At 38.8% G+C, this 21,212-nt stretch overlaps 2 protein-coding genes across 3 annotated transcripts in view; one reads left to right on the forward strand and one right to left on the reverse strand.

The window, feature by feature from the left end:
• Positions 1-4,563: 4,563 nt before the first annotated feature.
• LOC122646408 (cellulose synthase-like protein D5) lies at positions 4,564-8,550 on the reverse strand. The gene is made up of 3 exons (XM_043839956.1): positions 7,485-8,550; positions 6,436-7,240; positions 4,564-6,351 (listed from the first exon to the last, which is right to left on the reverse strand). The coding sequence occupies exons 1-3, from the start codon at positions 8,417-8,419 to the stop codon at positions 4,591-4,593; spliced, it is 3,501 nt and encodes a 1,166-aa protein (XP_043695891.1). The 5' UTR covers positions 8,420-8,550; the 3' UTR covers positions 4,564-4,590.
• Positions 8,551-16,100: 7,550 nt separating this feature from the next.
• The window catches only part of LOC122645936, a 33,274-nt gene continuing 28,162 nt past the window's right edge, over positions 16,101-21,212 (forward strand). For both annotated transcript variants that reach the window (XM_043839353.1, XM_043839355.1), the window contains exons 1-2: positions 16,101-16,280; positions 16,785-18,039. In XM_043839353.1, coding sequence (XP_043695288.1) covers positions 16,839-18,039 — 1,201 coding nt within the window. In that variant the 5' untranslated portion in view covers positions 16,101-16,280; positions 16,785-16,838. The remainder of the gene's footprint in view (positions 16,281-16,784; positions 18,040-21,212) is intronic.

Genomic DNA, 21,212 nt, shown 5'->3' on the forward strand with positions numbered 1-21,212 from the left:
TCAGCTTTCACCGATTTGATCCGGAATCTCTAGAAATGAGACGGGAAGTAGTAAATATTTCCACGGATCTTTTGGATTTTGGGAGTTCTTTATTCAAAAGTATCTTGTAAATCTAGTTACAAGAGGTAAGTTCCATAGTATTTCTATTCTTTTACTTATACTAAAAAAAGGGGAAAATGGTTAAAAAAAAAAAGTTCTAAATGTATTCATGGTATATTCCAAAAAAGGGTCTTGAGAATCAGATGGGCAATCCCAATTTGAATTGGCCTTTTCCATGGATGCAAATTATCAGACTGGAAGTTTTGAGTTTTTAATAATTTATTGCTCTTCTCTAAAGTAATTTAAAGTTTAAATCCTTCCTTCTCACATTCCTATTTATTTTATGTGGTTCCCGTTTGATTGCATATAAAAGGAAGTGAAATCACTATTGATAAGAAAAACGGAAATTTTGCATAATGATTGTATGATCTACCAAAAACTCTTATCGTATTTGACATATATGGTAAATTTTTATTGTCACAAAGGTCGGTTATTTTTCAAACATCGCAAAGCATCTATTCTGCTACGTGGATATGTGATCAATTTTTATTGTCACAAAGGTCTGTTATTTTTCAAACATCACAAGACATCTATTCTGTTATCTCTGAAGTGAAGCAAGTGATTACTAGTTCTAGTGGCACAGAGAAACGAATCAGAACGACAAAGATTGTAAGATTACTATGACATATATGGACGTTTTTACATGAGTTATGTGCATGGACAAGAATTACAAACGACTAATGCTACTGCATTTAAAGCTTTGTCTTAAGCTAAGGAATTCCATGATCTTGAGATAAGAGCCCAAAAATCCAACATCATCAAACTTATCAATTGGTCCCCTCCATTAGAACATATCATTAAGATCAATGTGGATGGAGCAAGTCATGAAAACCCAGGCCTTGCTGGAATAAGGGGTGTTGGTACGAACCACCTTGGGCGATTTCTATTTTGTTTCACAGCAAACATTGGAGAAGCCTACGCATGTGTTGCGGAAGTGCTAGCGGTTCGTCAAGCGTTAATATTGGCATCATCACAAGCTCTTCCATTTATTGAAATTGAAAATGACAACCTAATGGTCATCGATAGTCTCAATGGGAGTAATCTTTCTATCCTCTGACACATCTCTCATATTCTTGCTGATTGTAACAAATTAGCTGCAAGCTTCCATCAAGTCACCTTTACTCACACACTCAGAAGGAAATTTTGCTGCAGACGCAATGACTTCCTTTGCTGTTCGTTCTAATGGTTTTTCATTTTGGAGGACTCCTCCCTCCTTTTTTGTTAGTTTTACTTTTATTTGATGTATGTTGTACTCATCTCCCTCGAGGTTTTTATCAATAAATTTTCTTTTAATAATAAAAAAAAAAATGATATATGATATATTCATTCAGATCATTGGATAAAGAGGATATGGTCTAGAGTAGCCACGTGCCAAATTTTGGAATTCAATCAAAATACGCCTATTTGTATTACAACACATACCATGTATGTACATGCATGTGTACCAGTACTCTCAATGCATTGTGTTGCAATAATCAACGCACATGCACTGTATTGACAACAATGACAACAACAAAATGTCTGATGCATTGCGTGAATAACACATTCATTGCCACTGTTGAACGTTAAAGACATATGTCTGGTTTCTTATCATCTCCTCTTTGAACCACTATAGAAGTGGAGGAGAAAAATGGAATTAAAAAACACCTCACTGTTCCATACATTCGGTCTCACAATACAAAGAAACCATACTTCCACTCTCTTTTGGTTCCTGTATTGACAACTGACTGTATTGACAACCTCAGTAAATACAACATTAGCAGAGTACATGGTCAGTTTTTTTTTTTAATAACTTCTTTCCTGGTTCCCTTTCCAAGTACGTGAGATAAAGCTTAGACACTTGTGTTGAGCAGAATATATTTTATGAACTCTACTATTACTTAAATGGCAATTGCATCAAACATTTGGTTACCAGAGAACAATAATAACAAGCAGATACAGCACAGCAATTGATTCAAGAAGGAAATGATCCTATAAACAAGCAGGAAAATCTCACATTGTGGCATCAAGATCCTAAAATTTTTATGGCCAACTGCATGGTCAGCAAAAATTTTAGAAATGAACTCCACTGCACTCAACCCAGCATTCTCAGAATGAGTTCTAGATACCATTTTAATGCTTTCAGAGATTTTGCTTTAGTGTCGTACTGGTTTAATCTGTAGAAAAGCAAAAGAGAAAAAAAGATCGAGCTAAACCCACATCAGTTTGCCAGTCATGGTTGAACTGAATCTGCTGAAGAGTTCGGGCCAAATCCTGAAGAAAGTTAAAAAACACTGTTTGATGAATATAGATACAAGATAGGTGAAAATTGGAGGTTCGGAATCATAGCCATGGCTAGTAGCTTTGAGCTAGGAATTTTGTATGTAGAGTTGGGGGATAAAATTGCATCTTGTCTCAAACTAGGAGAATACCACATGACCAGTAGCTCTACATAAAGTGTTGTCTGTAGAGATGGTTTTCACATTGTGTTTAGTCTGTGAAAAGGTAGAAAAATCAGTTAAACATATGTGAAGATTCAATTAAGATGCTGAGTCCTAAAATATGCAGCAATCCATTACCTTTCCAAAAGCATATCTAAAAGCATGGGTGATCATTTTGATCCAGATTGATGGACTAGTCCAAACTCCAGACATGAGTCAAGCTGAATCTGGTCTGATGTGCTGCTACTAGCAGAGGGGCTCAGCTGTATCATCACTGATCCTAGGGTGAAGAACTAAGGAGCTCCATCAGAAAAAGGATAAGCTTACCACATCATTATGCTGAAAGACTGAAGTCCCAAGCAAAAAAATATGCAAATAGAAAATCTTCTTTATGTATGATAAATGCAAGACTTTCCAGATTCACCAATTTAATCCCTTATCGCAATGCAAATAGCAGAATGAGGGCTCTAAAGAAATTGCAGAAGGCAAGAATTTGTACTTGTCAAAGTGTCACACTCATTCTTAGTTTGATCAATATGGGTTAGCGTACGTCAATTCAGATGCACCTCTTTAACTTTAGCTACTTAACTCTAATTGCATGGGCAAAGAAAAATGTTTAACCCAATCTTTCTTGTCATTGAATAATGGAATTACAACAAAATGCAACAAATAACAAATATTTATCAGAAAATAATTGACAAAGAAGATGTATTAATGCTCCCTTAAATAACTGGCATAACTTAAAAACCAACAAGAAACAAAAAATGAAAGAAAAAGTATATATGGGAAGAAGTTTTTTTTTTTTTTTAAAAAAGGACTTACCTATAGTCATATATTTCAGAGAATTGAAGCCAGGGGGGGGAGGGGAAAGGAGTGAGAGAGAGAAAGGACTGCTCACCATGAATATTGACAGGGTTGACCATGAGTAGCAAAGAACCATTCTCTTAACCATATAGAGTACTACACCATAAAATTTAATTAAAAATATATAACCAAAATTACATGCATATATAGCCCACAACTAGGATTACATTATTCCAATTATTAGTCAAACTCAAAAAGCCCTACTAGGAGTCTAACTTGGAATTTGACAAACTAATAATTATAAACCTCATCACAAACCAACTTGGGAAGGGGAAAAGTAGCTGACTTACTTAATACTTCTAGGACTCAAAAAAAAAAAAAAAAAAAAAAATCCAACTCCTGAACTGAGGCACTCATTATGACTTAAAACAGAAATTTAAAGAAATAGCTACAACATGTACATGCTATAAATAGTAAGACCTAAAAAATAGTAGATCTTGGATTACTAAAAAAAGGAAAGTTCTTCTTCGCAAGATAAAAAATGATCCACATTATCGGAAAACAGTGAGAACCTTATGACTTGAAAATTTTAAACCACCATTAGTCAAAATAAAACTTCACAAAATGACACCAAAATACCCACTGGCCACTTGTCCTGAGATATGGATATTCTTGCAGACACAGAATTTAAGAATTAAGTAAGATATCTTTATAGTGCTCAAATTGAATGCCTCGTAATGAAACAAATATTTGTGTACTCTTTGACTCTGCTGACATCCCATTTCCGTATACAGATGACAATTATTGAGACTAACAATATTCTAACAGTGTGTCTTGGGAAGAAAAAAAAAAAAAAAGATAATCTCTAATAGCACATCATTCCTTCAGAGTTGGAAGAACATCTAGAGGGAACAAGAAGTCGCTGAAGTAAATGATATGAAAGGCAAGAACTATGCTTTTCAAGAGGCAATATTCTATATTCTACATTAGATTCATGGAAAAATAGACATCACCATTTACTCAGAGAAGGACTACTGTCAAGATTTTCAGCAACAAGAAATCATTGCAATGATTTTTCCTCACTCTACAACATAGAATCCTATATAAAAAATTACACGCATTCTAAGAACAGTGAACTCTACAACATAGTATCCTATCTAAGAAATTAAAAGCATTCTAAGAACAGTAAACTCCCACTGATGGTGGAAAGCTGCTTGCATTTGTAAGAGATAGGTAAGGGCATCAATGGAACTGGAACTTCGTGTATTCATACTTGCCTCCCAGAAGGAGGGCTTATGTACACCCAAAGCAAAGAAATAATGAGTGATAGCAATCCAGACCATACAAATACTATTGTGGGGACTTTCCCTCTTTTCCCCATCAAGCCCTTGGCAAATGGATAGAGATGGCACAGGACCCAAAAGCTGAAGAATACCCCACCTAGGAGCTTGCTCCACTGTGGAAATGGGCTGTACATGGTCCTTGCCACCCCGACTGCAATAGCTACTATGTTCACCATCATAATTGTGATTGGTAAGACCATCAGGAAGCTCCACTTCACTATATATAGCTCTGCAAACTCATCATCTCCATCATCAGGTGTCGAAGATTTGGATGTCAATGTGAATGATGTATCAACTCCTGCAATTAACTTTAGTAGGCCTTGTAACACTGCAGCTGGGTGAGCGCTGGTTCCACCAATCAACCAAAATTGTTCGTTCCGCCACCAGTCATGAAGAGTGATCCCAGACCACCTTATCTCAAGGATGGCAAGCAAGCATAAGGTGACTGTGATCACCAACAAATATGTAAGAAAGGTCACATTGAGGGACTCTACTATGAACTGCCCTGTGAAGAGGGACATTGCTGGCAGAAAGCAGTATACAAGAAGGAAGAATGACGTGAAGGGGTATATCCCAACGTTGAAGTAGGCCACCTTCTGCAAGAATTTCATCCGTCGGGAAGCAAAGAGAGCATTGTTTCGGGAGAAGAAGATCTCAACAGAGCCAGTAGCCCATCGGAGTACTTGGTGGAGCCTGTCAGTCAGATTGATAGGTGCCGTCCCTCTGAATGCATCACGCTTGGTGACGCAGTACACTGATCTCCATCCCCTGTTGTGCATACGGTAACCTGTAACAACATCTTCTGTTACAGAACCATAAATCCAACCCACCCTACTTCCCCACTCTGTTTTGTCCTCGTAGAAGCAGGATATCACACTAATTGCCTCTGCCACTGACGCAGTGTCTAAGGGCTCTCGAGGTACTGCAAGAGAACCAGCAGGCCTGCATTGACTACCTTTTCCTTGCAAATCTTGAAGCAACCTTCCTTGATATTCTGCTACAGGGATTGAAGCTACAAGAGTTGTAGAGTTTCCAAACCTCATTGGAAGAAGCAGAGATTCAATATCTCCATCATCATCTTCGTCATTGTGTTCACCATTGATTGGCAAAACCATCTCATCTGTTTTCTTCTTTGCCACTTTGCCTGGTCTTCTAAGGGATAGCTTCATTTTCCTTCTTCCGAACCACCCATGATGTTCTGTTGCCCTTGGAGGACTAACGCCATAAAGAGCAATTCTACGGAAAATGCAACCAGTCCCCACATACATTGGACCCTGCAACCCATCCAGTGCCCTCATGCTCACGTCGAAGAACACAGTATTGTGGTTTGCATAACGGTCATTTGGATCAATACCTTCAAACCTCTGTGGGAATTGGACAAAGCAAATTCTGTCGCCACCCCTGTCAAGCATGAAGCACATCCCTTCCCTGAGGGCTAAGGAATTGTATATGTAGTGGTCACAGTCAAGGTTGAGTATAAATGGGCCATTTGACATGATTGCACTCGTTCGAACCAGAGCATTCATGGCCCCTGCTTTCTTGTTGTGATCATAGCCTGGTCTTTTCTCTCGAGACACATATACCAGCATCGGCAATCTGATATCCACTTCAGTGGTATCACATGGATTCTCCTCATCTGCTTCGGCACCCATTACTGGTTCCGAATTTGGTGGAGCTAGCATTGCCTGCAGAAAAGCATTGGTTGAGTTATTGCAGCCCAATTATAACAAGAATGTTACAAAATAATTATAGATGCTAGTGAGGAATACCTGAATTATACCCGCATGATCCCCTCTTGAATGGTCATTCCCTGCAGATGACCATGTCCCCGGCCAATGAACCCCATCAGACATCCATGTAGCCTTTGGGACCTTGAGCGGTTCAGAGGGATTGCCCCCCATTTCCATCTGTTTTCTCTTTGCTTTTAGCTCTTCATTGGAATTATATGCTTCAGACCTCTTCCTTATTGAGTCAGGTAGGGAGTTTATCCTCACCTTGAACTCATCATATTCTCTCTTCATCCATCTTCTTTCCCTGACAAAATCTACCCGGATTTTGTTCTTGAGGAAGTCACGTTTCTGCCCAAAGTATGCCTCAGGATTTCTTGGTTCTATTCCATGTTTCCTGCAGAAAGGAACCCATATCCTTGCAAAGCTCGCAGTCTCTGCAAGAGCTTCAAATGTCAGGAGTGATCCTCCATCATCTGATAGATAACAAGCAAGCTTTTCCACGGGATAATCAACAGCAAGGATTGAGAGAATGGTGTTTGCAGTTACAAGAGGAGGTTCTTTTTCTGGATCTGCTGTGGATACAAAAACATCAATCCCTGGAAGATCAGATCTTCCTTTGGGATTCCGAAGGCTCGGGGATTCAAAACGGTCTTTCAAAACAGAGAGATCAGTAACTCTGTTCACAGGGCAGAGCTTGGGGAGCTGGTCTAGAAGCCATGACAAGGCAAACCAGAGTTCACAAGTAACTGACATCCCCCATAACCACATTGCCTCATGGTTGGGATGTCTAATTCTCCAAGTAAGAAAGAAACCAAGTGCAACAAGACGAATCGCCATAAGCAACCTGTACAGGAAAATCATATATGAATTGTAGAAATCTGATGCAACCATTCCAACCATGTACTGATTTCTAATGCACAACAGAAATTTAGTGCTGACATGACGAAAACTGAAAGTTCTACTCTTGATATGCATCTATTGATACTGAAAATGAAGCCATCCCAAACCAAATAAGACTGATTTCTAACGCATAGTACTAAGCTGGTATGAAATAAGGAAAACATAAAGTTCTCTGTTCTTACTCTCACCTGTATGGACTGAGAATTGCAGTAGAAACCGACACCTTCCGGGTCAGAGGCCTCCTGCTTCTTTCTCCAAAATTAGGTGGATGTTCGAACCCATTAACCCCAGATCCTCCACCATATCCATCTTTGGGCCAGACTGCATTTCCATACCCATATGTCCCCTTTGTTTCATAAAGCCAGCAGTTATGATCAAATTCCGAAGGATGATTGTGGGCTTTGAATGATTTCACAAGCGAAAGCCTCCCATCCATCATTGAGGGTAGTGGACGAGCCTGATCGTATGTTTCAGATCTGGCTTCATCATAATCGTCAGGCACATCCATGTACGGCTCCTTACATCCGGGGCAATTGTCTCCATTTCCAATGCAATCCAGATAACAGTCCCTGCAAATTTTGTAACCACAATCGCATGGAACTCTCCCATCACCTTGCAACGCTTCACCGTCACAACCATTCATGCCGCATATCATTGCCATGGATTTCACCATTTCAGGAAGGTCAGATGAGCACTCTGTAACATGCCCACGAGTCACCGAGTTGAAACCGCCAGTGAAGATGGTACCTGAGATGTAACTCCTATTGGGTTTTCCTGGGTCTTTAGCATCTTCATCAGGGAGGGAACTTAGAGATGAGCTCATGGGCTGGTGTTCTGGGGTTGTTGGGATGTGAACAGTATAGTTCACAAACTCTGAGCTCACTTGTTTGGCATCGTCTTTAGAGATGGAGCAATATTTTCCATTTCCACCAGTTGAAGCTCGCCTTTCGCTACTTGAAGCTCTGTTTCCTCTGCTACTGAGAGGGGAATTCTGATTGTTTGAGAGTGAAAAACGTGGGACTGGGCTTGTCAAGCCCACGCCTCTAAAACCTCCTCCCTTACCTCCTGAAGAAGAAACTGTAATGGTCACAGGAGAGGAAGGGGAAGAAACCTTCTGAACCATTTTCTGTCCACTTTACAGTACCCTTCAAGTTAGAACTAGAGAACAAGAACAGATCAGTGGGCAGAAGAAACCTCTCAAGTCAGACCAGAGAGGAGAGAAGTTGAGGAGGTAAACATGGTTTAAGCGGCTCTTTCCTTCTTTCGAAGATATAAGTTGGGGTCTTCGCAAATCGCAACGGTCGAAAATTTGAATTTTTAGTGCAAAAGGAGTCACGAGAATAATTAAAAAAGGAGAGGTTTTGGAGTAGCCAGTAAAAGGAGTAATGAAAATCCAAATGCGAATGGTGTTGACTTTTGACAACGTTCGATTAATCTGGACGGTTCATAATCCTTAATCTGGAAAATCTGACGGTAGTCTCTCTTCTTCAAACGTTCGGTTTCAGTGCTTCAGTAGCTAACGTTGCGGATCACTGTGAAGGACGGCAACGCCGGGTCAGGGTGGGTTGTGACTGGTGACTCGTGAGGTGTTATTTGAAGGTTTTCTTTGGTATGATTTATATTTCTATTTATTTAATAATTTATATTTTTGCAGGCATTTAGTATGATTTATGCTCCTTATTTCTATGTGATAAAAACTAAAAGAAATAAAAAAGTACAAATAGAAACAAGACCAAAGATCAAAATAATTTGTAGTTGTGGCATACGGTCAAGACCCCTGAGGCCCCCGTTTGTTTAGAGGGAAAGGTGGAATGGAATTGTTTGGAAAATGAGATCCACATATTGATGGAAATGTTGAGGTAAAATTACTTTTCTCATGAATGGTAACCAAAATCACAAAGGAGTTAGATTTTGAAGTGTCACATTAACCAATAAAACAATTAATGATGTTCCTTGAGTTTTTATAAGGTCACCATCCCAAATTAACCAAACAAGATCCAGGTGGGATTTTGAAGTGTCACATCGACATTTTTCCACCACACCTAAGTCCCGTCTAAACAAATAGGGCTGAAAGTCTCAACTAAAACCGTTGGCCTCTAGAAAAGCTCCAATTCTCAGGTCACTAAACTAGGATGTCAAACCTTAAGGTAAACCGGTCAAACCAATAGAACAAACCCGAACAGGACCAAAATGATTCCCTGCCGGCCTGCTGGACCCTAAATAGTCCTCATATTTGACTCTTTTTCCTTCTATTTACTCGTCATTTTCATACTTGCACCATTAGCTTATCTTGGATTTACATCTAATTAACTCGTATTTCTAATAGTGAAATTTTTCTATTTGTTCCTCATGCACATGTCTTTTTTTTTTTTTGGTAGAAATTCCTCATGCACATGTCATATTCAACTTCAAGAGCAGCAACAAGGGAAGAAATACATGAGAACTGTCGATCCAGGGTTTGCCCTGGTGGTTCGCTACTTCCTTGAGAGAACTACGTCAAGAGCTTGATTGGTGGTTCAAGTCTCCTTAGCGACACCTAGTTCACATTTATTTGCTTTCCAAGAAGTGGAGCCTTTGGGTACCATATTTGACCCCTCGTGGGTCCTTTCCTTGTCTCCTCGTGGGGCCCTGATGGTGTTGATGTCTGGTCCGCCCTTGAATTGCACAAAAAAAACGCAGAAAACCTTAATAGTACAATCATCAAAGAAGATAGGTAACCATCACCTACCATGTATGAACCTATATTTGTATTACCTGCTAAAGTTGTTGTTTTTTTTTTTTTTTTGGTAGAAAGAAATTTTATTGCAACGGGGGACAAGTTGAGCACAAGGCATCTTGGTTACATAATTCCAAGAGCCAAGGAGTGGAAGACTGCCAAATTGTCCTACTTGTCAAGGACAGGGCTCTCCTGGCTAGGGTGTGAGCAATAGTGTTAATCACCTTAGGAATGCAAGCAAAAATACAAGAGTTGAATTGTCAGCCATAGTCCTAATATCATGGAGAACTCCATCCAGCTCCAAGGGGTACTGTGAGAATTGCCATTGAGCAACCTGATGACTGTGTCAATGTTTGACTCAATAATAATCTCAGAGAGTTCATGCTCCAACGCCCAAAGTAAACCCAGCCGAATAGCAGCTGCTTCGCCAAAGTTTACACTAGAGAACTCCATCCTATCAAAGATTGCAGCTACAGGATCACCCAAATAATTCCTTGCAACAAAATCGATTCCTCCCAAGTTGGTATTCGCCAGTGTCGCGGCATCATAGTTCAGCTTGATGACCTGGTGGGGGGGGGGGTTGCCACGCCTGAAGCAAAGTTGTTTGATCTTCCTCCAACCGAGTACCACCCTCATACCCATAACGGATCTCTTCCAATTCATGCCAAGCCTTCTGAGCTTTGGAAACAACATCCACTGGGCTCCATTCTTTACCATTAAAGTATAGGTCATTTCTAGCCAACCACAAAAACCAGCACTAAAGTTGTTGTTGATAAGAAAGAAAAAGGGCAAGCTGTACGAAATATAATGTTACACAAGGAAAAATGTACCATACAATTGCCGTGATTTGGATTTGCCCTCTTCTTCTTGTTTTATGGTGTTGATTTGTTTATTTGACATGCCATGTGGTAGACATAAGGGTGCAAAAGATGCACTGCCATTTATTTATAGAGGTATCTCTAGACTGATTTTTTATCGTCTCAAGTGCTGTGCACTACTCAGGGCACCTCATTTGAGAATCCAACTGTACACTCAATACTTGAGAAGATAAAAAGACATAATTGTCCATGTTGTTATGGTTTGATTCTCAAGTGAGGTGCACTGGGTAGTGCACCGCTCTTGAGAGGATAAAAAATGACCTCTAGACTACATAGTTGTACAATATGGAAGAGTGATTTAATAATTCCGACCAATGGATATCTAGAAAATGATCTAGGTAAAATTCAATTACATAATCTTCTACGATTGCATGCAACCTAGCTCTCGTAGTCCATGGACCCTAGGGGCAGACGGAGGAATTTCCTTTTGGGGGCATTTCAAATTATTTTTCATCTACACACACTATATGAATGAAAGAGGTAAATAGAGGGGGTCTAGGGAATACACATTTGATATATCTTCAAAGGAATATAATAAAAAAAAAGGTATTCCAAAACCTTTATTGTTTTTTTTTTTGGGGTTGGGGGGGGGGGGGGGGTAGACCATTTCCCTAGGCCATTGGTCGATGGATCTTTTCCAGATTCTTGGTTTTTCAATACTCTATTTTGTTGATTAGTGGACTCCAATCGAGTTGAAATTTGACATGTGAATAGGACATGAAAATATACATATAAAATTTGAGCCACATTTGACTTATGTGATAGTCTTTGTATGCGCTCTAGAAGCACTGTCTAGACTCTAGATTGTATATACGCACACATGCATATGTTAACACAAGCCGAGCAAGCTGAAATTGGTGTCTCAATACATTCTAATTTCTTAGGGAGTTACATGGCATGATAAAAGCTTTAAATATTGGAGAAAGTTTTCCTTCATCGTGGCAAGGTGAAGGTTCACCAACCCATCCTAGGGTTCACAAGCACTTATAAGGTTTCAGTATGATTCTCAAAGTACCCTCCCGATACCCTATTGCACCTATCCTTCAACCTGCAGTTAATGGATTTCCATTCACCGTGGTTGAAGGAAAACTCGATCCCTAAATATTAGTCCAATTGTTTTTTGGCCCAAATCGTGTGAAATCAAGAGTGCTTCAGCGATAAACAACCCAACAAACCAACACAATTAAGCAAGAAGTTTCTTTACTTCGACATCTTAAAGATCTTGTTTCCTTCATGGTATTGAAATTTTTTCTGTCATATCTGATTGCATCATAAAGGATTACTCTTCATATGTACTTATTCACTGAAGTCCCCTTGTCCCAGTACATTTGAACATCACATTTTGAAAGCAAAAGCTTAGTTAGTGTTATTTAATGCACTTCTAGCTTATTAGGCTGTCTCCATTGTTCTGAAATTGGGAAATTAACTTACAAGATAGAAGAAGCTTCATTCTTTGTCAACAAGGCTTTACAAGCTAATAAAATGGTCTTACTCATTTTGTTCCACACATCTTCATCATTACTTTCTTAGAAAAGTGTAATAGCTTTGAAAGAAGATGATGTGATTCCATCATATTGTGAGCCAATTGGAGTTTGATTGACAAGTGTGTCATATGCATTTACAACTATACCTAATGAGTTTGATTGCCACATGGTGATGAGTAAGTGGAGCAGTACTCTTCGACCTCCAAAAGTAGGAAAATTATTCAATTTAGGTTAAAAGTTGATGCAAATGCTTATAGAATAAAATAGTTTGGGCATAAAGCCATGTCTAAAGAGCATAATAGGTAAAAGATGATTATAGAATCAATGACAACTTGAAAAGAAAAAGAGAAGTGGTTGTATGGTAGATAATATCAATGACCTTGCTCACATGCTTATGTCAATTACTAAAGAGCTTTCACACTTTAAGAACTAAGAACTAAAGTTTTTAAAACCCAACTGATATGGCAATCTACTAAACAACCCTAACCCCCCTCTTCCCCTGGATTAAAATCCTCTATAGTGCGGATATTTGGTGGTGCACTGTAGTGCGGTCCTAAGAGCTCGATATGTGGAAGAAACTTCATCCAATGGTGCGAGTTCAATGCAAGACAGTTTTTTTTCTTTCTTCTTGAGTTTGACACCGTTGGATGTCACATCTTCCATGTGTCAAGCTCTCAGGGTTGCACTGCAGTGCACTGCCAGATTAGGGCACTGCAGAGGATTTTTTCCCCCTCCCCCCTACTTCAACAATGAGAAAGGGTATGTACAAGAAAAAGGGGTTGACGAAGCTTCCAAACATGAGACATTCCATCTATTTGATGATTAGCCTATGAATAATCTTTTTTTGTTGATATTCTCAAATCCTCCAGTACTGTATTTTTCTTTTTCTTGGTGGGAGGGAAGATCATGGCAAAAGATGTATTAACAATTTAACACTACTATAAACTTCAAAAAACAAAGCCCATGTATTGGGTTCCCTTATCATCCTCTCTCTCAAAATCTTGATCAAGTTGTTTGGAACTTCTTTAGGACCAATTACAATCTTATTTACAAATGGATAAAAATTTGGACATGAAAATCCGTTGCTTTTATTAGTATATGTAGGAATGTACTATACTTTCTTTTACGTAAAAAAAAGTTGCGTGATGTATTTTAAATTTTTTTTTTTTAAATAAACAAAGCAAAATAGGGTGTGTTTATGGAAAAAGAAATTGGCCATTTTCTAAAGGATATTTCTATTGAAACGTCTAATACATGACAACGATGTTGCGGATAAGTTTTGCCCAAAGTTTCCATATTAAAATTATTTTCCATCACATCATTTTCAAAAAAAATATATGTTTTTGATGTTAGGCAATTTATTCATTTCTCTCTATAACTAATCTTCTATTTTCACATACTCTTAATTGTTGCCTTGAGTTTACCATCTTAGGATTCTCAAGCCCTTACAAGGTTTTAGTATGTTCCTCAAAATACCCTCTCGCGAGCATCTGAAACCCTTCAATAAATAGATTTTCATTCACCATGACTTAAGGAAAACTCGATCCTTAAGTATATTCCTAATAAAATAAAATAAAAATTAAATTTCTTTTTCATGTCAAATTGCTTTCAAACTCTCTTTTCATGCTTGTGCCGTTGCATAGCCATCTAAAGGCCAAACAAACATACCTTTAAACACTTCATGTTGACATATATAGGAGTTTCTTAATTGGTTGGCACAACTTTAGGAGTTTGGACCACTTTCGAAGTTTTAAAATTCACATTTTTATATAGTTTGGATCCTAGGTAAGTATATATAAGCAATGAAATGTTACAAATGCTACTCTAGGATCCGGCTCCTCTCTAGCGCACATCGTGCGGCTGGGGAGCTCCGATCTATATCGACACATGCATCTCAGTGCAGTGGTGTGTGGATCGAAGCCTCCCCAGCCGGATAATGTGCGCTGAACATCGTCTCGCGCAAGAGAGGAGCTCAATCCGCTACTCTACCACCCACGTAAGAATAAAAGAAAAGCATTAAAAAAGGGTCCTTTAAGGGTTCACGTTATTAGTAGTTCACGTTATTAGCATGGTAGAGGTGTTCTTTGCGTGCAAGTTGTGGAAGGACTTCCTGGAATCCCTCAAGTACAAGGGAAATAATCTAGAGAAAGCCTTGATAAGATGAGATGGAATAAATGTTAACCTGTGTGTCCATCTATGCAACTGTTCTCATCCAATCATCCACGAGGGCAATCGTACTGGCACGTGTTTAGGATGATTAGGATGCCAGGTGTCAGCCTTGATCATCCTAGATGTTTGAGACCATCATCGAAGTATCGGTCCCAAATCTTCTCGTCAGAAAAAAAAGTTTGACTTATCAAATGAATAGTTTGGATTGATCACCATTTATCAAGTGAGAGTTCGGATAATACAAACAATACATAGACAATATTTTCAAGAGGAAGAAGGTTTTATGGATGATCCCATCCATAGATTATCAATGGATGACCCACCTAGTTGTGCAGATCTTGGTTTTGGACCTGGTTTTGGTCAGGCTTGAAATTGAGACGAGCCAAATATCGTTTCGAGGTTTCGACAGTGGATTTTGATCCTAAGCCTCCCAAGGTCAAAATTGGTTTGACCTTGGTTTCATTTCAATCAGGCTTGAAATCAAGATAACTCTGAGATCAACCAAGATTTAGTTCCATGATTGTGCAATGTAGAATAAAATGATAATTTTCACCATTGAATGTTTAGAGAATGGTTTAAGTTTACTACTTGTCAAATTTCATTCTTGGATTTAATCGTATACCCTCACATGGATCTGGCTCTCCTTCAGCTGTGGCTGGAACTGGAGGATCCAACATAGCCAAAGTAGGGGGGGCCTGTGAAATAACTCAAACACACATGTTTTGGCTGGGCTGGATCCTCAGACTCCCACCACCAATTTTTATCGTATACTGTTCTTTGATCGGTGCGATTCCCTAGTGCCTTTCACAAGAGGAGGGTGGACCCCACCCAGGCAGAGTGTTTGGTCAGGTGCCCCAGGTGGGTCCCACCCCCCTCTTGTGAGAGGCACTAGGGAACCACACCCATCAGGGAACTGTGGACAATAACGATTCCTCCCACCACTGTTGGAGAACCGAATTGCCTTCACATTTAGTGTCATACATCTTCTTGGTGATTTTTTATTTTTAAAAGCTTTATTTTACCGCTTAGCCAACTCCCAAAAGAAAAAACAAAAAATACAATTTAATCTAAAACTTTTTTTTTGGGTAAAATTTAATCTAAAACTTGATATGCTATAAATAGATAATAGGCTTTCCATAGATATCCTATGAGTACATATACCCTTGCCAACACAATAGACTTTTTATTTGGATCAATGTATCAAGCAATCTCTATGATAGCCAAACAGAGCCTAAACAATTAGGTCCTAATGTTTTCCCATTTATCCCCATTAATTCGTATCTCCTGTTTATCCTCACTCCTAAGTCCTAACAAGCAGGGTAAAGAGGAAAATTTGTGAAAAAACATTAAAAACCAAGGGCCTTTCCGGAAAATTAACCTGACAGGAAAAGGACGAACCCAAATTTATGCAGGGCAGCAGAGGTAGAGAGGATCCCCATCACCCACGATTCCACGAAGGTCCCATTATTTTTAACTGTTAATTAGTGATTTTTATAATATTTTCTTTTCTCTGATACGCTGATTGCTCTGAAGAATTCAGATTTCAAATTCGAAAAAAAAAAAAACCAACGCTCATGTGGTATTGGTTTTGTTGTCGTTGCTGTTGATGCTGGTTTTTTTTAATGGCGATGGAATCCAGAGGCGACGGCATCCAATTCTCTCTCTTTTTGTTGAAAACCCAGGTAAAGCTATTAACTTTTCTTCTTCTCTTCTCTAATCGAACTTCTCTTTCGATCTGTAAGGACATAATGTCTCTTTAAATTTTCTTCCCCATTTTCGAAGCAGGCTTTGTTTGTTTTTTCAAAACACAAACTTGGCTCTTTGAGGACAAAACTAGGTGGGTTTTGTGGGTGTTAAGGGAAAAGGAGCTCTCATTTCTCTCGTTCTCACAGCTTCTGGAGGTGTCTAAGGTGTTTTTTTTGGGAGTTTCAGATCTTTGAATTTCCGGATTGGTATTTATTGGCTTTTGTTTAGAAAATCTCTTTAGGGTTTCTGAAATGAGATTTGGGGTTTTCAGCTGGCGACTGTTCTACAGGGTTTTAGTTACAGAATTACCAGTACCTCAAAAATAGAGTTTTTTCTTTACTCTATTTGTTTTCGGAGTCACTTGAACTTAGAAAAATGGATTTGGGTTTGTTTGAGTGTTTTAAGAATGGGCAGAGCAGAGTTTTCCTGTTTCTTTCTCAAATTTGGTTTATGTTCATTAAAAATTGTGTTTTACATTTGCATTGGTGTTTTCAGGTGTCACGAGCTCTTCTTTTTAGTATACGCTTGTAGGTGGGTACTTGGTAGTGGATGTTGGTAATGGCTGACTCGGTAGATTCAATTTTGGAATTCCTCCGAAGAAATCGATTTACAAGGGCTGAGGCTGCTTTGCGTGGTGAGCTCAGTAACCACCCGGATTTGAATGGATCACTTCAAAAACCCATCATGAAAGAAAGGGAGGAGGAAAAACCAGAGGTAAGCAACCGGGGATCAGATGCTCAAAGTAGTGCTGAAGTTTCCAACGAACTTATTGTGAAGGAGATTGAGTATGGTACTAGTAGAAATGGCTATGAAAGCAAATGGAGACCTTCCTCTTTTGTTGGGGAAAGAAATATGCCTTGTGAATTAGTTGGGACGACTGAGAAGAGCTTCTGTTTTACTCAAGGTTCTCAGGACAACCAACCAGATCTGCACCCGTGGAAATTTAATCCCAATAATGGTCCTTTTGATCTATTGCAGAAGGATGGTGATAATAATACTACCAACTTTTCAGAGCTTCAAATATCTGAACAATCAAAGCAACATTCTCATGCCTCAGATAAAAGGGACAAGGTTATTGGAGTGACGAAATCTGGAGAATATGCTGCAGAGATGGGTTTGTCTGGGGAACAGAAAACTTTATGGCCTGGAAGTGCAAGTGCAAGTAAATCCAGTTTTGAACTGAAATTTGAGAGGAGTCAGATAAGAGAGCGCAAAGAACTTGGTCAGCAATGTGGACCTAATCCTACATCCTCTAAGGATGGCTTAATGGATGGCCTGTGGTCAAATAATGAGGAACCCACACATTCATCTTCAGATCCTTGGAAAGAGTGCTCTGTCAAGACTGTTTTCCCATTCTCCAAAGGTGATGCATCAACTAGTTATGATAGTGCTCTTGCTTCTGGTGACAAAAGAAAAGAAGGAAAGGGGAAATTAGAGACTAATGATATCAGGGCAGTCATGAAGGAGCAGGTGGATGAGATTGGAAGAGCTATATTTTTTGGGAAGTCTCAGGGAATTTCAGAGCAGAAGAATGTCTGTAGCTTAGATTTACCACTTGCAGGGAATCACAAGGAGGAGTTTCCAAGGTTGCCTCCTGTTAAACTAAAGTCAGAGGACAAGCCAGTAAACATTCATTGGGAGGAAAAATTTGATCACTATGGACATGAAGCAAAGCTCAACAACTTGGATACCACTACATTGATTGGATCCTTTTTGGATGTTCCGGTTGGACAAGAAATCAATTCAGCAGGTTTGTTTATTAAAATGTTTTTGGTCAGGATCTGTGATCATGCGTTAGCTTATCTGCGTCTTAGGTGCTTGCTTTGGTATTGTGCAAACCACACAGACTGTTCTTTAAGCCTGTCATTCTGAATGAAATTGTTTCAGAATAACTGTACGTTATGTCTTCCTGCCACTTTTGGTATTCTTGATACGTGTAGTTTTTGCCTATCAGTCTCCATGTTTTTTGGTGTTTTGGTTGTGTTCGTTATACATACATTATAATGCTTCCATTATTTATTTTCCATATACTTGAAATTCTGTCATCGTGAACTATTTCATAATTCTTTTTCCCCAGAGCTTGTGTGCCCTTAAGATGGTCTGTAACATAATTGCTTTGCGTGTGTGGGTTTGAGATTAAGTGTTGATCCACTGATTTTCATGTCATGAATATTTTTCTATTATATTTTAGTTTTCTCTTTGTGAGGGGGATAGGGGTAGTTGGGGAATCTGATGGGGATGGTGAGTTTGACTGAGACCTAAAGGTACGGTAACCTTGTAGTGAGTAGGGGCTGAGAAGATGAGGATTCACTTTGAGAATCATAAAGATGTGCCTCCCTCCCACCCTCCACCCCCCCTCCCGAATAAAAAAAGGAGAAGGTTTCTATGTACGTCAAAGGAAATTGCTTATTGTGAATGTCAAAAAGACATGACCTATCCAAAAAGAGCCAATAACTGACTATTGAATGTGGCAGGAGTTTATTTTAATGGAAATGGATCCTTTTGAGATCTTCAATCTGAATTTACCAATCCACAAGAAGCTTGGTTTGCATCATGGTTCGAGAACTCGGTTTCGGACCTGGTTTCGCTCAGGCCAAAAACCGAGTTGGACTGAGATTTCGGTGAGATCTTGACAAGTTGGTGCACTTTTTTTTTGAACACGTTTGATGGTTTCGGTGGGTTTTTGACCTAGTTTGGTCATGAAACTTGGTATACAATCTATTTTGGACCATCAAAACACAATGGCACTATCAGATTGAGTTTGACTTAGTGGGAAACCAGGACAAACACTTATTTATGCCGAACGTCATTAAAGTAAATGTTTTTTATGTTTGTTATTTCAATTACTTAAGATATTATTATTCATAAATAAGCAAATACCCCTATTTGAATCCAATAAAAATAGATTTTGATAGCATTCGCGCACAGTAAACAAACAGAATTTATAGATTTGAGAAAACCCGCAGCATTTAAAAGTTGATAATTGCACCTACCGCCGAAAATCCAGCTTTTGTTCTTGAACTGGGGGGTTGACTTTTTATCGAAGGATCCTTCTTTCGTTTCGCATTTAGGTTTTTGGTAATGTTTTATCATATTGAGATTTATGGAATTTATAGATTCTAGAAAACCCACAACATTTAAAAGTTGAAAAGTGCACCTAACCCCGAAAATCCAGTTTTTGTTCTTGAACTGGGGGGTTGACTTTTTATCCTTTTGGAATTTTATTTTTTAACTATTTTAATTGGATTTAAATAGGGGGTATTTGCTTATTTATGAATAATATCTTAAGTAAATGAAAACTTAAATGATGTTAGGCATAAATAAGTGTCTGTACTGGTTTCTGCCATAAGAGTCTGTCTTTGTTTCTAGCACAAATAAGTCTGCATACCAAGGTTCCCCACCAAGATCTCAGCCAAGACAATGTATTCCTTCTATTTCGCCTAGAATCTCGTCTCGGTTTTGCAATAAAACCGAGATATTACCAAGATCTCGGCGAGTTCTTGTTCCATGGTTTGCATTTGCCAAAAATAGTCAATTGACCCATCCAAATTTCCATTCTGTTGAAGATCTTATGCTGCCTGAGGCAGCTGATCCATTGAAACAAGTGCAAGCCGATGTATTCAACCAGAAGTCCCAGAGTTGTGACCTAATTCTTGCAGTGAAGTCTCTAGGGCCTGCCCCCCCTTTCCCCCCTTCCCCTCTATTTTGAAAAGGATTTAAGGCTTGTTAATGAAGAGGTTGACATGGAATTACCAGGTCTATGTCATCTCACAGGAGTTGTCATTGTAGACTCTGAATGGATAATGCAACTCAGCTTCCTTTGGTTGTAAACTACAGAGTCATGATGAAATATGTTCGGTTCTGTTATGGTTCCTTATGTCTTTTCTAATTGACCCCCTGATTGAAGAAAAAATTAAGCAAAGGACCTGCTGGAGCAAACTGTAAGCTGATTATTTCTCTCGGAAAGTTTCTAAGCAACCAACATGTCGACCTAGCCATAACTAGCCTGCTGAGAATCTTTGTTCACAGGGAAACGTGGGTTCCAGATCTAACATTCGATTTGTCATTCAGTACTTGAAATTTAATGTATATGGTTATTTCTCTTCAGTGCTCTAATTGATGTGTTGCATATCCGGATAAGGTACTGGATAAGGCTGAAGAAGAAACAGTTGAGGTTGAAGTAATTACAGTTAGGCCAGCAGACAATACTGAAGGAGACTGCTTTGATATTTTGAGATTTTTTTGACCTCTCCGAAGATTTTTATGTCTAAGATGAAACTGATGTAAAGGACAGTATTGCAGCTTGGTGAGGTTATGCTTAGAGCTACTAATGTTATGGTTGAAGAAGCTGAGAATTATGGGGCCAGTCATGTTGTGCTTGAATGAAAACAGAGCATATGAATTGGAAAACAGAGTATGGAACAACTGAAGTAAAGCGAAGAACTTCTGATCTGGAATTAGCTCTAAGACTAAATTGAATTGGAAGCAGAGTAATAGAAGAGGAGTAACTTGGGAATCCACCCATAAATTAGGGAATCCATCCTAGAATGAGGAATTCCAATCTGAAAACCTCTACCTTAGGGGAGATCTATCCTAGCATACTATGAATCTACATGGTTCAAAAGAAGAGAAAAATTCATAATTTATCCAAAAAATTGTGATCCTGTTAAGAGATCAGAATTAGGTTGAATGCTTGGATGATTAATTATCATCCCAAGCACATCTATTTATATTCATAATGAGGTATGGAAAATAATTACATAAGCAATGTGGGACTAAACCACACATACAAGACATAATAAAAAAGGAGAAAAAGTCCAGAATACCCCCATGGTATTCTGGCCCATATAATCTAACACTCCCCCTCAAGTTGGAGCATAGATATCATGCATGCCCAACTTGACTAAGATAGGAAGAAACAAT

The sequence above is a fragment of the Telopea speciosissima genome, chromosome 11 (genome assembly GCF_018873765.1).
Source record: "Telopea speciosissima isolate NSW1024214 ecotype Mountain lineage chromosome 11, Tspe_v1, whole genome shotgun sequence".
NCBI classification, from domain to species: domain Eukaryota; kingdom Viridiplantae; phylum Streptophyta; class Magnoliopsida; order Proteales; family Proteaceae; genus Telopea; species Telopea speciosissima.

Coding starts and splice junctions, on each gene's coding strand:
- LOC122646408 (XM_043839956.1), bottom strand. CDS start 8,419: ATGGTTCAGAAGGTTTCTTCCCCTTCCTCTCCTGTGACCATTACAGTT. Junction 7,241..7,484: donor GCAATTCTCAGTCCATACAG/GTGAGAGTAAGA, acceptor TTTCCTGTACAG/GTTGCTTATGGCGATTCGTC. Junction 6,352..6,435: donor ATCATGCGGGTATAATTCAG/GTATTCCTCACT, acceptor GCTTTTCTGCAG/GCAATGCTAGCTCCACCAAA.